We start from the raw sequence: 15,076 nt of genomic DNA, 5'->3' as shown, positions 1-15,076 counted from the left end.
ACCAAAAAGGACCAAAAGAGACCCGACTTCACCAAATGGGTCATTTAATAGAATTATAACAAGTAGAAACTACATTATATTACATATTGTATGAAACTCTAGTCTAATTCTATTTTCCCATTGAGGAGGTGGAGGGATATTTCTAGTGATCAGCAGGATGTGATGTCATGATGATTTGTTCCAGATGTTCAGTTGACTAATCAGCTCTCTGGGGGCGGAGCTACTGGTTAACTGTACAACTAAAAATAATTCCATCAATTTGATATTAGGCCTCAAAAAGAGGCCTTTTAGGGGGCGTGTCTGTTTGATTGACAGGCCTGTGGTGCAGTCAGGTTACAGCTATCGGTGGGCGGGACGTAGTATCGTCAGGTTTCCAATCAGATCGGTCAGATCCACCGCTGGCTCCTCCCCCAGCTCGTCCAAATATGGTCACTTCCTGCTCCAAACCGCTCTGAACTAACAAAGATGGTGACGGACAGAATCTGAACTGGAGGATTCATAACGTTCACAAACCAACGATGACCTCGCTGATGGTTGATGATTGGTACCAGTCAGATGACTTTCAGATTAATACTCATTAAAACTGTTTACCTGAGCTGAACCACCTGGATTAACAGAAACCTTCCCTGTGACCTCTGACCCCAGAAATACACTGATGATAAACAAGCTAATGGTGCCCAATCTGTTTTATCCATTTTATCAATTCACAATGAAATGAATGTGAACATCTGATCCGTTCAGGAAGAAGAGGAGATGCTCAGGCTTTTCAGTCTAGATGGAGCTCTTTACCTGAAAACTCCAGTGTTTTTTTTCCACCTGAACCCACTACGGTGAAGTGAACATAAGGAGTCGGTTCGTCGAGATAGACGAGCTCATTTTCCAGTTTGGTGGCATTAAACCAGAACAGAGGAAGAGGGTGCAACTAAATGAGGCCAAACCTTGTTTCTATTGTACTATGTTGCATTTTTCTTTTATTGGTACAGTAACTTTTCCATCTCAGCTCAGCTTAAAACGTTTCCTTTTTTTCTACTTTTTCTAGTAAACGTGCATTAAACAGGTGCCTGCAGCACAAACAGGAAAAGAAGTGGAGTATGACAGTGAGAGGAAGTAAAGACAGAAATGAAGCCGGGCCTCAGGCTGCTGTTGGGTCCAACACGGTTAACTGTGCAAACACCAGTCCAAGTACAGTACAAAATAAAAGCATGATTGTGTTCAAAAGCACCCAGGAAAACACATAATTCACATTCTTGTCCTATTTTACAGCCGTTTGGCCTCCATCCCAGAATACCCCCCCACCCACACACACACACACACACACACACACACACACACACACACACACACACACACACACACACACACACACACACACACACACACACACACACACACACACACACACACACACACACACACACACACACACACACACACACACACACACACACACACACACACACACACACACACACACACACACACACACACACACATCCACACACACACACACACACCACACAAACAAACACACACACACACACACACACACACACACACACACACACACACACACACACACACACACACACACACACACACACACACACACACACACACACACACACACACACACACACACACACACACCACACAAACACACACACACACACACCACACAAACAAACACACACACACACACACACACACAAACACACACACACACACACACCACACAAACAAACACACACACACACACACACACACACACACACACACACACACACACACACACACACACACGCTGCCTGGTGATTTGCATGTTAATAAAATGAGGCCAGGATGGCTGTAAGGACAGACAGGGCATCGTTAGTGGTCATTCTCCAAAATACAGTCTGACGAACACAACGATGAGACGTCAGCGCTCAGAAACACGACTTGTAAGTTGGTTCAGTGCCGTTCGGAGCGACGGCTGCCCCAACGATTGTTATTTAATCCAAACTTTGGACGAACTTATCTTTGTCAGGTGTTCATGAGACGCTGGTCATTTTGACAAAACAAAATGCAAGTTCAGATGATTAGCAGAGCAGCACGCTGGACGCTGCTGTTCAGGTTGCATTCAGGGATTGTTGAGCGCGTTCTATAAAAGTTTTATTTATTAATGTATTGCACTCTGGAGTGGACCCAGCTTTAAACTGGCACGATTAAGATGGTCTTTATAAGGTCAAATAAATATGACTGTGGATTTTAATAACTAAGATGACTAATGTCAGCTGCAGTGTAACATTTAGATTTAGTTTCCTGAGGTTTGCGTTGGGAATGACTGAAATACGGAGTCACTTTTGGAGTTAGGGTTATATATAAAAAGGGTGCAGGTTATGATACTGATGACTGCATTATTAATACTGTGCTAAGGACTACACCACAGGCCTGTCAATCAAACAGACACGCCCCCAAAACCAGGTCTTCTTGAATCTTCTTTTCTAATGAATGAGGGATTATTTTCAGATGGACCTCCAGAAAACTAAGAAGAAGGAGTGACTTTAGCTAACAACACCGAGATAACTGATGGACACATTTTATTCACTTTGGATTTGATGAGAGAAGTTGAATGGGAGTCTATGGAGCCGGAGGCTTTTTGGAGCCGACCTCTAGTGGCACTCGCTGGTATTGCAGCTGAAGACACTTCTGGATTGGAACCATTTTACAGATCTGGAAACTACGAACACTTTTATATAGTCAATGGAAGCAGCTTGTGCTTTCACTCTGTGAAATTAACAGTCGCTCAGTAAAGTGCTGAAAGGCATCAAGGTTGTCTGTCACCTATCAAAATATTGTCATAATTAGACAGCTCTGGCTGTTATCAATAAATCAGTTTAAAAACCATAAATTGTAGAGTAATTCATTTATTTTGAATTTATTTTAGAGTTCTGGAGGTCTTTGAATATTTGGGGAGATTTCAGCTCAGGTTTGGAGACAACAAACATTTAAAACACAAAGCCTGTGGAGCAAAGTTAGAGAGTTTGAATTAGAGGGGTAACTGAAGGTTATTGGTTGCATGATGGGAAATGGAGGAGCCACTGATTTTGGAAGTTGCTAAAATCTTAAAATCAGAACATTACAGCCCCTTTTGATAAGCTTGTTTTTTTTTTATTTGGCTCTTGCAAAGAACCAAATTATAAAAGTGTAGGCAATTATAAAACGTGTAGGAGTGTCCCTTTAAACTGCCAATTTAGAAAGTTACAGCACAGTTAGGACTACGTGGATTAGCTCAGTTTGTAAATATAAGTAGGCTACTGTAGTTCAATTCAATTTAAGACTTTCAGGTAGTTTTTAGGGCTATATTTATCTGAAACTTCTTCTGCCACTGACATTTGGCCTACAATGATGTAAAACGTAACGATAATCGATTGGTCCATCACCATGTCATTAAAATGAACAAGCATGCGGCCCTCATGTCATGTGTAGAGGAGATTAGAACTTGCTGCCTCCTACCTTGGAGATGATGAGCGGCTCTCCGTGCTCCAGGCCGCCCTGCAGGGTGAAGCCCCACGGCGCTCCTCCCTGCAGCTGGGCCTCCACCAGCACCCAGCCGCCTCCCTCTCCTCCTCCGCCCGCCGGCTGCTGCTGCTGGAGCCCCGCCCGGCCACCGCTCTCCATGCCCGGCCAGGGGGAGACCTCAGTCCGGGCTCCTCGGTCCTCACCCCGGCTGCGGCCCGGCGGACCGAGGCGGGGGGGAACTGGACCGAAGAAAACGATGTCTCCTTCACGAGCGCATCGCCGTCATTCATTTAGAAGTCCTCGTTAAGGGAGCGGAGAGCAGGAGGTGTCCGGGCACCGAGCTGCGTTTCCTGCAAAGTGCATTCCTGACGCGCTGAAAGCGGCGGATCCTCTGGAGGACAAACTCCAACTACACCCCGAAACAAGCCCCGGGAGTCCGGAGGGGAGCTTCCAAAGTTTACCGAGCGGAGGAGGAGGTGATTAAAAGTTCCAGAAGAACGGAGGTCAGATCACATCAGATCCGCTCCGACAGAAATCCAAACCGGCTCTCTGCCTCTCTGTCTCTTCCGAAAATCAGTTTAGCATCACAATAGGATTTACTGCGACTCACTGAGCGAGGAGAAAGGAGAGAGAGGGAGAGGGAGAGAGGGAGAGAGGTGGGGTGAGACCGTGCGGGAGGGGGGGTGGGGGGGACAGACAGAAGGACAGAAAAGATGGAAGACAGACAGGACAGAAGTGAAAAAAGAAAGACAAGAAACAAAAGCTGGAGTGACAGAGCTGAAAGAAGTTTCCTGTGTGTGTGTGTTGATGAGTGGTAATCCAATCCTTGTTTCCATTCACACTGGAACCAAATTACTGCGGAAAACCAGATTAAACTTCCCGGTGGATCAAATCGTTGACACGGAGCACAATAAACATCCAGAGAGTCCCACCACTGAAACCTGGACGTTAGTTCCTGTTGCCAAATTAAAAAGTTAATTCCTATTTGTGTGCGATGTTGACCAAGAAAGTGGAGTGCTGCTCATTGCAGAGCCTACATGTCCCAGGATGCATTGCAATGAGCCTCTGACACCTCTTTCAGTTCCCTTCTCCATCACTTAGTTCCAGATGACATCCTCCATCAGTCCACGAACAGTAATCTTCCTGTAGTGTAGTTTTAACAGTCATGTTGTTTTAAATCACACAGACAGGAAATGACAGTTTAACACTCAACAAAGTTTGATTCTTCTGTCCAGCAGCAGCAGAAAAGAAACACTTTGTGTTCAGGAACAGCTGCAGCTGCCTCAGATGCTTTTAATTTGAAAATCCTTTACATCGGTGGCCCCGCCCCCTTCCTCTACGCCGCCAAGATGGCGACCGTTTAGGGTGGAAAGTGTCCAGAGTTTTACACTTCTTTTTTTGGAGCGTTCTGAGTGCTTCATCCTGGTACTTGTAGTGTACTGATGTTAGTGTTCTAACATCTGGAGCACAAGTAGAACATCTGGAACACAAGTACAACACCCGGAACACAAGTAGAACACAAGTACAACACCTGGAACACAAGTAGAACACAAGTAAAACATCTGGAACACAAGTAGAACACCCGGAACACAAGTAGAACACAAGTAAAACATCTGGAACACAAGTAGAACACCCGGAACACAAGTACAACACAAATACAACACCTGGAACACAAGTACAACACCTGGAACACAAGTACAACACAAATACAACACCTGGACCACAAATACAACACCTGGAACACAAGTAGAACACAAGTACAACACCTGAAGCACAAGTACAACATCTGGAACACAAGTACAACACCTAGAACACAAGAACAAAACCTGGAACACAAGTAGAACACAAGTACAAAACCTGGAACACAAGAACAACATCTGGAACACAAGTACAACACAAGTACAACACCTGAAGTACAAGTACAACACCTGGAACACAAGAACAACATCTGGAACACAGGTACAACACCTGGAACACAAGAACAAAACCTGGAACACAAGAACAACATCTGGAACACAAGTACAACACCTGGAAGACAAGTAGAACACCCGGAACACAAGTAGAACATCTGGAACACAAGTAGAACATCTGGAACACAGCGTTGGTCTCCTGTTGTCACAGCCAACAAGCAGCAGCTGATGACTGTGATTGATCAGGTGATTGATCAGGTGATTGATCAGGTGATTGATCAGGAAGCTGCAGGTGACATAACATTGTCAGAAACAGGTGATTAAATCTCAGCTGATGGTCGTCTCTCTTCTCACCCGGCTGGTTTCAGTCTCTCTCAGTTTGTCTTCGGTGTCCAGAAGAAGTTCTCCAGCACATCTTTGTCCATGAGGAGAAAACTTTCATGTGAAGTAACAAACACACGATTCTCTCCGTCGGCGACATCATCCTACAAAAAGTGTCCAATCTGAGAAGCAGAGCAGAAAGATTCAGGGCAGTTTGACCGACGACCACCAGTCGCTCTCATAAATATCTCTGGCTGCCAGAACACGGTGAAATGCATCCTCGTACATCTTCAAACATCTTCTGCGCTCATGTTTGGGACACTTCCGCTGTTGGAGACTTGTTGCAGTTAAAGTTTGAGAACAGTGTTTTGATTTGGTGCTGCATTTAAAGCGCCACCTGTTGGTCACATATACGACCAAGTTGAAACTTTCACCTGAAGATGGGAAGAAGGGAAACATGTCTGAACCGGATCAGATCAGTCCATCCTGTGGTTGTTGAGACTTTTCACTTCAAAGTTGTTAGGAAACAACATCTGGGGACCATGAACATCTGTGTCCATTTGATCAGCTGGTGGCGCTAGAGGCTCTAAAATGATTCATCCTCTCTGCAGCATCAGGACCAGATGTCATGGCAACCCGTCCGGCAGCAGCTGAAGTGATCTAGTCTGGAACGGCTCCACACGGCCGCTTGAAGAAATCTACGGCAATGAAGCAACGAGCTGGCGAGGTGTTTTGAGTCAAGAGTGGGTGGAGCTTCACCGTCCAAGACCGAAGGCGGAGCATCAGGTCAGGAGACGCCAGCTGGGTTTTCTTTGTGTCACCGTGGAATTCGTCCCTCAGAGTCAGACTGTCAACATCGAGTTCCACCGGAAACATTCGCTGTGAACCACCTGAACTGTACGAATCACTTCAACATGACAACATGTCCGCTCACCATCATCATGACATCACATCCTGTTCATCACTAGAAATATCCCTCCACCTCCTCAATGGGAAAATAGAATTAGAACTGAGTTTCCTATAATATGTAATATAATGTAGTTTCTACTTGTTATAGTTCTATTAAATGACACATTTGGTGAAGTCGGGTCTCTTTTGGTCCTTTTTGGTCGCTCTGAGCACCCGTACCGTAACACCACGGATAGTCACGCACTTACAATCCTAGAGGAGGCTAGCTGGACCGGTTTGGTTTGAACACATGACACGGAGCTAAAATCTCTCCATCCCCATGTGTTGCCATGGAAACGGATATGCCACTAACAAAAAGTTTTATATTTTGAGAGTGAATTGCTCCACAATATGAAAACATTTAGACTACATGTTTTATTTATTTGGTAACTTGTTGTATAATCACAATTATTATTCAACATGAATAATAACACACATGACAAGCAGCAGTCCTGCAGCTTCAACTGTGTGATGTGTGTGTGTGTGTGTGTGTGTGTGTGTGTGTGTGTGTGTGTGTGTGTGTGTGTGTGTGTGTTAGCACACGGGGAAGTGTCATCAAGTGTATCAGCTAACGGGGTCAGAGGTCAGCCTCCATCTTCTAAGATCGCTTACAAAACATGACCACAGAGTTTCTGACTTAAAGACGTGGAAACGCTGTGAAAAGCAGATTTACGTCTGAAGGCCGGAGCTGAGGATGCCGTGTGTGATCAGAGATCGCCATCTAGAGGAACACAAGAACATTACAACCATTTGCCAGAAGAAAATATCACTGAGATAAAGAGCTCACTTCTCTTTCAGTTTCATTATATTCCGCTGGAAATCAACACATTTCACATTTTGCGATTTAACAGCAAAGTCAATAGAAGACTGAGGCTTTACAAAAAAAAGGAATTTATATTTAATTTAACAAAACAACATACATATTAATTCCAGTTATTGTGATAAGGCACGGAGTCCGATTTAAATGAGCGTGTGCAAACAGCAAACAAGAAAAACACAAAGCTTTTTTGTACAAATGTGTAAGTTAAAAAAAACATGTTTATAAAAAAAGCTGTCAATCAGAGCTGGTGAAAAACAAAACATGACTTATTGTATCAAAACAATTTGATTTAACTAAAATGTTTAACAGAATAAGAACATATTTTTCTTAAAAAAAAAAATTAAAAAAAAAACTCGACGCACATTTTTACTTTTTTTTTTAAGACAATTTACAAGTTTATACATTTTATTACAGCTGAACATTTTAATAAGTGGAGAATTTTTTTTTACATTTTCAGACTTTTAATATATTTAATATATTATATATTATAAAAATCCTTCATGATCATAGCGTGTTAAATAAAGATTTTTACAGGCTCCTTCTGACACGTCTTCATAATCAACATTTCAGCCACTGCTTTGGTGACGTGTTGAAAACGTTTGTTCACTTTTATATTTTCACTCTGCAGCCCCGAACATACAAACATGTCTGAACATACAAACATCTGTCCTGAACATCGTGGATGTGCCGCTTTCATCACTTTTTTGGTACTATATCAAGCACATATCTAATTCTATATATCTATATCAATATATATCTAGATATCGAGATATACATCTCTCTCTCTCTCTCTTTTTTAACTCTATTTGTGGTTATTTTTATGCATTTTATCTGTTTCTCATGCATCTCATCTCATTTCTATCTTTCTAAATGTTCCTTTATATCTGTTTTTATGTGAAACACTGAATGTCATTTTCTTGCTGTGAAGCACTTTGAGCTGCATTTCTAGTATGAAAGCTGCTCTACAAATGAAGTTTATTATTTGTATTATTACCACCGTCAGATTGAACTCAGCTGTATGTTGAAAATAGTGAATGTCATGTAATTTGGTTGTTTTGTGAAAACTCTTCTGATGACGATGGCACACGTTTTAAATTACTAACAATGTCTTTTGGTAAAATTCCACAATAAATAAAAAAAAGTATTTCGTGAAACAGCAGTTGAGGACAGTTGAGGACAGTTGAGGACAGTTGGCGCTGTGCGACCTTTGGCGAGTTGCTTGTGTTCGCGTCCTGCACTTCTAAATGTTTCATCACTCATGTTTGCAGGTGAAATCATTTGCGTGCTGTCATCATGTTAACGGCTGAACGAGCCCAGAACATACCAACATGCTGAATACTTGCATGTTAACGTGTTCCGTTAAATTGAAAGTCCAGCAAAGATGATAAAAAGTGCAGTTTAGAAGCAATATTTCAATGCAGGTGGAGCAACGGGCAAAAAACAAGAACCCAAGAAGTTGTAAATGCCGCACAGAAACAAACGCGGTTCTCTTCGCTTCAACTGCAACGAGCCACGTTTGGAAATAAGATTGATCCGAGCCCTAAAGCTCCTCCGTCACGCCGTGGATGGTCTCGATGATCTTCTTCTTCAGCTTCTTCACGTTCTCCGGCGGCGTCTCGTTCAGACACTCCTCCACGTACTTCAGGAAGCCGGCGTGCGGCGACGCCGGCTGGTTCTGACAGAACGTCCTCATGAAGTCCAGAACCTCTCCGGCAGTCGCCCGGCGGCTCGATCTCTTCCGGCCCGACACTCTGCTGTCTGCGTGGGAGGAGGACGTGGAGGGGGAGGAGGAGGGGGAGGAGTCCTGGGAGTCTGGGGGAGTGGGCGAGGGCGGGGCTTCCAGGCTCTGCACCCTAATGTTCAGTTTGGTCGACGTTTGGTTGGCGGTGCGGTAGTGCAGCGAGGGGGGAGGGGCCTGACCGACGGGGAGGAGGCGGGACTCCTGCGACTCGTCCTCGTCGCAGGACTCGCAGAGGAACATCAGCTGTAGGTAGTGTTTCCACTTCGGCAGGTAGAAGTCCTCCGAGCCGCACGTCTTGTTGGAGCTCACCGCCTTGTGTTCGCGCTGGAAGATGGTTCGCAAGTTCCTGAACTTCGTCTTGATGTCTTCCACTGGAGGAATTACAGACGCCGTTAGCCTCGAGACGGGAACACACTCGAAGCGGATGATGTGAGGAATCTGAACTAGAGTGCACCGGAATCTGTTAAACCAAATAAATGGTCTGTATCGGAGGGGGCGGGGCTTGATCTGGAAGTGGGAGGGGCCTAACTGGAAGTTGTTCATTTAAACCCGAGATTGATATGGGTTGATCAGAAATTGCTAAACTTATTATTTATTAGGCAACTATTTACAGAACAGCCCCAGAATAGAGATTCAGAGCAATGGGTTTAATGCATTTTTTTTTAAATACAAGTTACTATATTTATTGTTATTGTTAAGCTACAGTGAGTAAAAATGTGAGACTAGTCATAAAAAAAAAATCAGTGTGTAGATGTGTGCACACAGCTAGTGTTTGTTAGAAGCCTTCATCAATATGGATATTGACACATTTACTCGGATGATACTCGTCAAACGTACATTATACTCGTTCCAGCCGAGTACTCGTCTCTAATGACTAATTAAACCAGATGACGCTGAAATCAATGATTCATGCTGTCGTGACATCACTCACAGCCTTCCCGTTACCTGTGAACGGCAGCAGCTCGTTGTCCGACAGCAGGCCGCCCAGCGTCTCCAGCAGATTCTGTCTCAGCAGGCGGTTCCTGTAGTTCTCCGACTTGTGGTTCCACAGACAGCTGTGCTCTGGAACCAAAGAGGAACCTTCAGATACGCAGCTCTCGCTCCTGTATTAGTCCTCTCATGTTACTGTGAACTATACATACAAACAGCAAAACACTCCCTCATCACATGCTGCCTGCGCTCACACAACATCCTGAGGTTTACAGACAACCAGCAGCACCATCGACAGACGGCAGCGTTTCTGCTCCTTTCAGAGAGGAACCGGTCTAGAAAAGGAGGTCTGGAGGCCTCGCGCTCACTACGGCTGCATTCAGTGGTTCTTGTGTGCAGGTGGTGTTCTGCTGTCGAAGGACTGATATAATAACATGAATCCGAAGAGTACGACGAAGACCACGGCGACTTCCTCCTGTAACTAAACTACCTGTGACCGTCGTTCCATCGGTCGATCTTCACCTCAGACGATCATTTCAACTTCGTGTGCTCCTGTAAACATCCTGGGGATCATCCATCTACACAGTGAACACATGAAACAGCAGCGATAACCAGTGATGACGCCACCTACCGGAGTAAAACGATATGAGCTGCTGGACCTTGGCCTCGCTCCAGAGGCAGCGGGGGTCCGTGCTGAGTCGGCTGTCTGCCGTCACGGGGGCGGGGTTGGTCCGTGGTTTGGTGTCCGGCGGTGAACCGGACGGAGACGCCGGGAGCGTGTCGGCGCCCGTTTGAACGCTCTGGCTGCAGACGGAGGTGCCGTTGAGCTGGATGCTGCTGGTGTGGGCGGAGCCGGAGGAGAAGCCGCTCAGCGTGGAGGAGGGAGTCCGGTCTCCACGGTCCACGTCCGGGTCCTCCTGAGGCGTCAGGATCTGCAGGTCGCCGGCGCCGTCGTCCTCGTCGCAGGACTCGCAGAGGAAGAGCAGCTGCTGGTAGTGTTTCCACTTGGACACGTGGAGTTTGTCGGCGGCCCGGCCGGCCTGGGAGGCCTTGTACTCACGCTTAAAGACCGTCCGCAGGTTCTTGAACTTGCACTTTATGTCTTCAACTGGAAAACAGCAACACAGGAGTCAGTGATGGAGCTGAGAGGAGCTGATTCAAACATCTACTGAAGGTCACATCTTCGCCTGCTCTGGACAGTAACACACGTTCAGACGGCTTCCTGACCAACATCAGTGTTTCCATCCTCCCAACATTTCCGTGTCAGATACGATGAGTGATCACAGGTTTGGGTTGTGCTTTCACACATGATGACATCACGCCCGGCAACCTCGCCCTGACAACAGAACTTCACCCGTTTTATCACATGGTACATGTTTGCGTTTGGATTAAACAAGTCAGAGGTTTTCATCGGTTCATTTCTGGCCTTAAAAGTGTTGAACTGTTCCTTTAAAGCAGCGACTCTCAAACCTGCAGTGAAGAACTTTTATTTCTCCTTCTGCCAGAGAGAGTGATTAAAAAAGCCCCGTCGACACTGGATACATGAAATAAAAAGACTGAACAACCTCCACAGAATGACTCCTTTCACCATCAGAATCACCATTCAGTCCAATCACAGATTGAAAGTCACATGATGAATGATGTCATCCCCGTCCAGCTAACACACGGCTGGCAGAAGGTTGTGGTGCGAGCGCTCTGGTCACTGAGCATGCTCAGTACACATCCATCCAGCCGGGGTGGGAACGTCTCACCAGACATCAGGTGATGTTCAACCCTACAGGTTTAACATCAGCCTTCCTCAGGGTCCTAAGATGTTTCAGGGGGGATAATATAATAAAAATCTTGCGATCGCAATAATTAATACAAACTCAAGAAAAAAGAAGTGAATTTTTTCACTGATGTAGTCGTTGTTTCTATATTCCAGTCACAGATGGTCTGTTCTGGAAACATACGCAGCTTTTAGGACCTTTTAGGAGCTTTTATCTCCATGGTTCTATAAGTTCAATAAATACATTAAAAAAAAAATCAGAACTAAAATATTTCTGAGATGTGCACCAGAATTATTATCACAAGAAGAGATTACAGATTTATTACTTCATCAGGTAGTGCTTAAAAAACGGGGTTTTTTCCCCTCCACTCAATTTTTTTTCTAATTAAAACTCTGCAAAATCAAAATTTTTGATGGCAACAATCACAAAACAACTCCAGGCTGTTTTATGTACGAGAAGAAGCGAAACATCTTTCCTGGGTTTTATCTGATAATAAGTGAGTTTGTAACCTTCTGGCCTCGAACCTCTGAATCTGCAAATACTGCCTCCCTGCTGCTGCTGTACTCTTGAGCTTCTGCAGGAATTGAACCAACACCTCCTGACCGCTACTCAGGTGTTCTGCTGACGGCGTGACGTTCACCCGAGAAGGACGCGGCGTGACGTTCACCCGAGAAGGACGCGGCGTGACGTTCACCCGAGAAGGACGCGGCGTGACGTTCACCCGAGAAGGACGCGGCGTGACGTTCACCCGAGAAGGACGCGGCGTGACGTTCACCCGAGAAGGACGCGGCGTGACGTTCACCCGAGAAGGACGCGGCGTGACGTTCACCCGAGAAGGACGCGGCGTGACGTTCACCCGAGAAGGACGCGGCGTGACGTTCACCCGAGAAGGACGCGGCGTGACGTTCACCTGAGAAGGACACGGCGTGGTCGGACAGCTGGCTCCTCAGCACCTCCAGCAGACGCAGCCTCAGCTGGCGGTTGTTGTGGTTCTCGGACTTCTTCTTCCACAGACAGCTGTTCTCTGTTCACGACAGGACAGGACAGGACAGGATAGGACAGGATAGGACAGGATAGGACAGGACAGGACAGGACCGTCAGTCAGCGTCCAAACATCTCAAATCTCTGTGTTCCTCTTAAGCTGTTTACCGGAGTAAAACGATATGAGTGCTCGCTCCCTCTCCTCAGTCCAGTAACATTTCACCATGACGCTGGAGGGGACGCAGGAGGAGGAGGTGGAGGAGGACGGGAGGAAGGAGATGATGAGTCCCGGGGAGGTGAAGACGGGCTGGTTGTCCTCCGGCGGCCCGGTCAGCGGTGAGAGCGGCGGGTCGTCGTCCCAGCAGCCCTGCAGGAACATCAGCTGCTGGTAGTGTTTCCACTGCGGCACGAACACGTCGTCGGCGTGGGACGTCCTGCTGGCTTTCACCATCTTGTACTGACGCTGGAAGGTCGTCCGGAGGTTCTTGAACTTGTTCTTGATGTCTTCCACTGGGGACAGAAAACCAGAGCAGTGTGTGAAGTCACCGTTCGTCCTTTGGTCACGTTTCCACCACAGGAACCGGTAACCGGTAACCGGCACCTCCAGCAGAGGCAGGCTCACCTGTGAAGGGAACCGGAGGCGGGTGAGCCGACAGCAGCATCCTCAGGTGTTCCAGCGTTTTCCATCGCAGCTGCCGGTTCTTGTAGCTCTCTGACTTGTGGTTCCACAGACAGCTGTGCTCTGGAAAAAAGACAACAGCAAGACACCGCGGCTTTTAAATTATATTTGGATTTTTGTCGATAAAATGTTTCAGTAGTTTCTTACAAATTCAGACCAGTCCTCAGCCTGAATGTCTGGAAGAGTCACAGGCTGCAAAACTAAAATATTATTATCATCACTTTCCTGCAGGCTGAACACACTTCAGACTCTTTATTAGACAAACCCTGCAGATTAATTCATGTCAGTCGGCCTTGTTTGCAACGACATTAAATAATTTAAATAGAAGTACTCATAATTCACAAGTACATACAACAGTCCAGAGATTACATGACATACACATGGTGAGGAATACTTGGTCTTATAACCAGAGCAGCGATGCTGTGATCTCCATGGAGATGTTGTTATTAAGGTTCACTGGATTTTGATGTGGAAAACAACATCATTTCTTTAAGAGGTTAATTTCACCCATCAGCTGTGCTGTCAATAAGGTCAACAAGAAGATATAAACAGTAAACAAAAAAACTAAAAGGATGAAGTTGACTCGCATTAAATATGATATTGTAAATTACTCCTAAATTATAGCCAACTCCAAACAGTTAGGTGTAACCGTTTACTGCAACTTCACAATATAAACTGTTGTTAACATTAAAGACAGAAAAATTAAAAAATAAACATGTTTACTTTTCCTCCTTCACTGCATCTCCAAATCATTCAAATTAAAGGAGGTAATAAACGTTAATGTCATCTATGTAAATCTACACGTGAAGATTAAAAGTTGGCAAAACGCAAAATGATGTATTTGGAGAGATTAACAGACAACTTGACTTCAGTTGCTCGTCGCCATCGCTGTTCCGGTTTCTCGTCGCTCTCGTCTAGCAACGGTTGCTCAACAAATGTTGCAGCTTCCGACAACACACCGACGAAAACTTACAAAAACTGTTTAAAGACGAAATGAAAAGTTTGTCCCGCGGAGTGTTTGACTTACTGGAGAAAAAGGCGATGAGCGCGCGCTCCTTGTCCTCCGTCCAGTAGCGCTCCGCGGTGAAGCCCGACGGACACAGCTCCATGACGGTTGTTGACGTTTTACCCCTTCTTCTTACTCGGCTGCAAGGTCACGTGACCCAGCATCCGTGTTGTGATTGGACGATTCTCGGGCCTGTCTTGAACAATGACCCGCATTGCCCAGTAGAGGTCGCTGTCGATTTGTGTTCATTTTTTCCCCACCATTCGTTTTTACTTTTATTTCAGATCCATTTAATGCACTACAGGTTAGTGATTAAATTGAAATTTTATTTTTAAAAAGTATCAAAATATCATAAAAAGATATTAAAAAGTCTTATTTTATTGCAACTATGAACAAGTTGACATAGGAAGTTGATGTTATATAAACTTTTACCATGGAAACAGTAGCTAATAAAACAATCATGATAAAATAGA

At 45.3% G+C, this 15,076-nt stretch overlaps 2 protein-coding genes across 3 annotated transcripts in view; both read right to left on the bottom strand.

The window, feature by feature from the left end:
• The window catches only part of shroom3 (shroom family member 3), a 61,509-nt gene extending 57,401 nt beyond the window's left edge, over window positions 1-4,108 (bottom strand). The window contains exon 1 of the mRNA XM_069723124.1: window positions 3,493-4,108. Coding sequence (XP_069579225.1) covers window positions 3,493-3,657 — 165 coding nt within the window. The 5' untranslated portion in view covers window positions 3,658-4,108. The remainder of the gene's footprint in view (window positions 1-3,492) is intronic.
• A 3,079-nt stretch (window positions 4,109-7,187) lies between these two features.
• On the bottom strand, window positions 7,188-14,714 carry LOC138635584 (uncharacterized). 2 transcript variants are annotated; one of them, XM_069723126.1, is made up of 7 exons: window positions 14,625-14,714; window positions 13,520-13,660; window positions 13,087-13,422; window positions 12,848-12,961; window positions 10,800-11,276; window positions 10,184-10,300; window positions 7,188-9,609 (listed from the first exon to the last, which is right to left on the bottom strand). In XM_069723126.1, the coding sequence occupies exons 1-7, from the start codon at window positions 14,704-14,706 to the stop codon at window positions 9,038-9,040; spliced, it is 1,839 nt and encodes a 612-aa protein (XP_069579227.1). In that variant the 5' UTR covers window positions 14,707-14,714; the 3' UTR covers window positions 7,188-9,037. The 2 variants fall into 2 exon arrangements, with proteins under 2 accessions (XP_069579227.1, XP_069579228.1); XM_069723127.1 differs by having other exon boundaries at window positions 13,087-13,428; window positions 13,541-13,660.
• Between the last annotated feature and the right edge of the window lie 362 nt (window positions 14,715-15,076).

This window comes from Brachyistius frenatus, unplaced genomic scaffold (genome assembly GCF_029030835.1).
Source record: "Brachyistius frenatus isolate BFR_SWC_R1_liver_20210118 unplaced genomic scaffold, ASM2903083v1 Contig_317, whole genome shotgun sequence".
Lineage (NCBI taxonomy): Eukaryota > Metazoa > Chordata > Actinopteri > Embiotocidae > Brachyistius > Brachyistius frenatus.
This window is presented reverse-complemented; position numbering and strand designations above follow the sequence as displayed.

Coding starts and splice junctions, on each gene's coding strand:
- LOC138635584 (XM_069723126.1), bottom strand. CDS start 14,706: ATGGAGCTGTGTCCGTCGGGCTTCACCGCGGAGCGCTACTGGACGGAG. Junction 13,661..14,624: donor GCTCATCGCCTTTTTCTCCA/GTAAGTCAAACA, acceptor TCTTTTTTCCAG/AGCACAGCTGTCTGTGGAAC. Junction 12,962..13,086: donor ACTCATATCGTTTTACTCCG/GTAAACAGCTTA, acceptor TGTCGTGAACAG/AGAACAGCTGTCTGTGGAAG.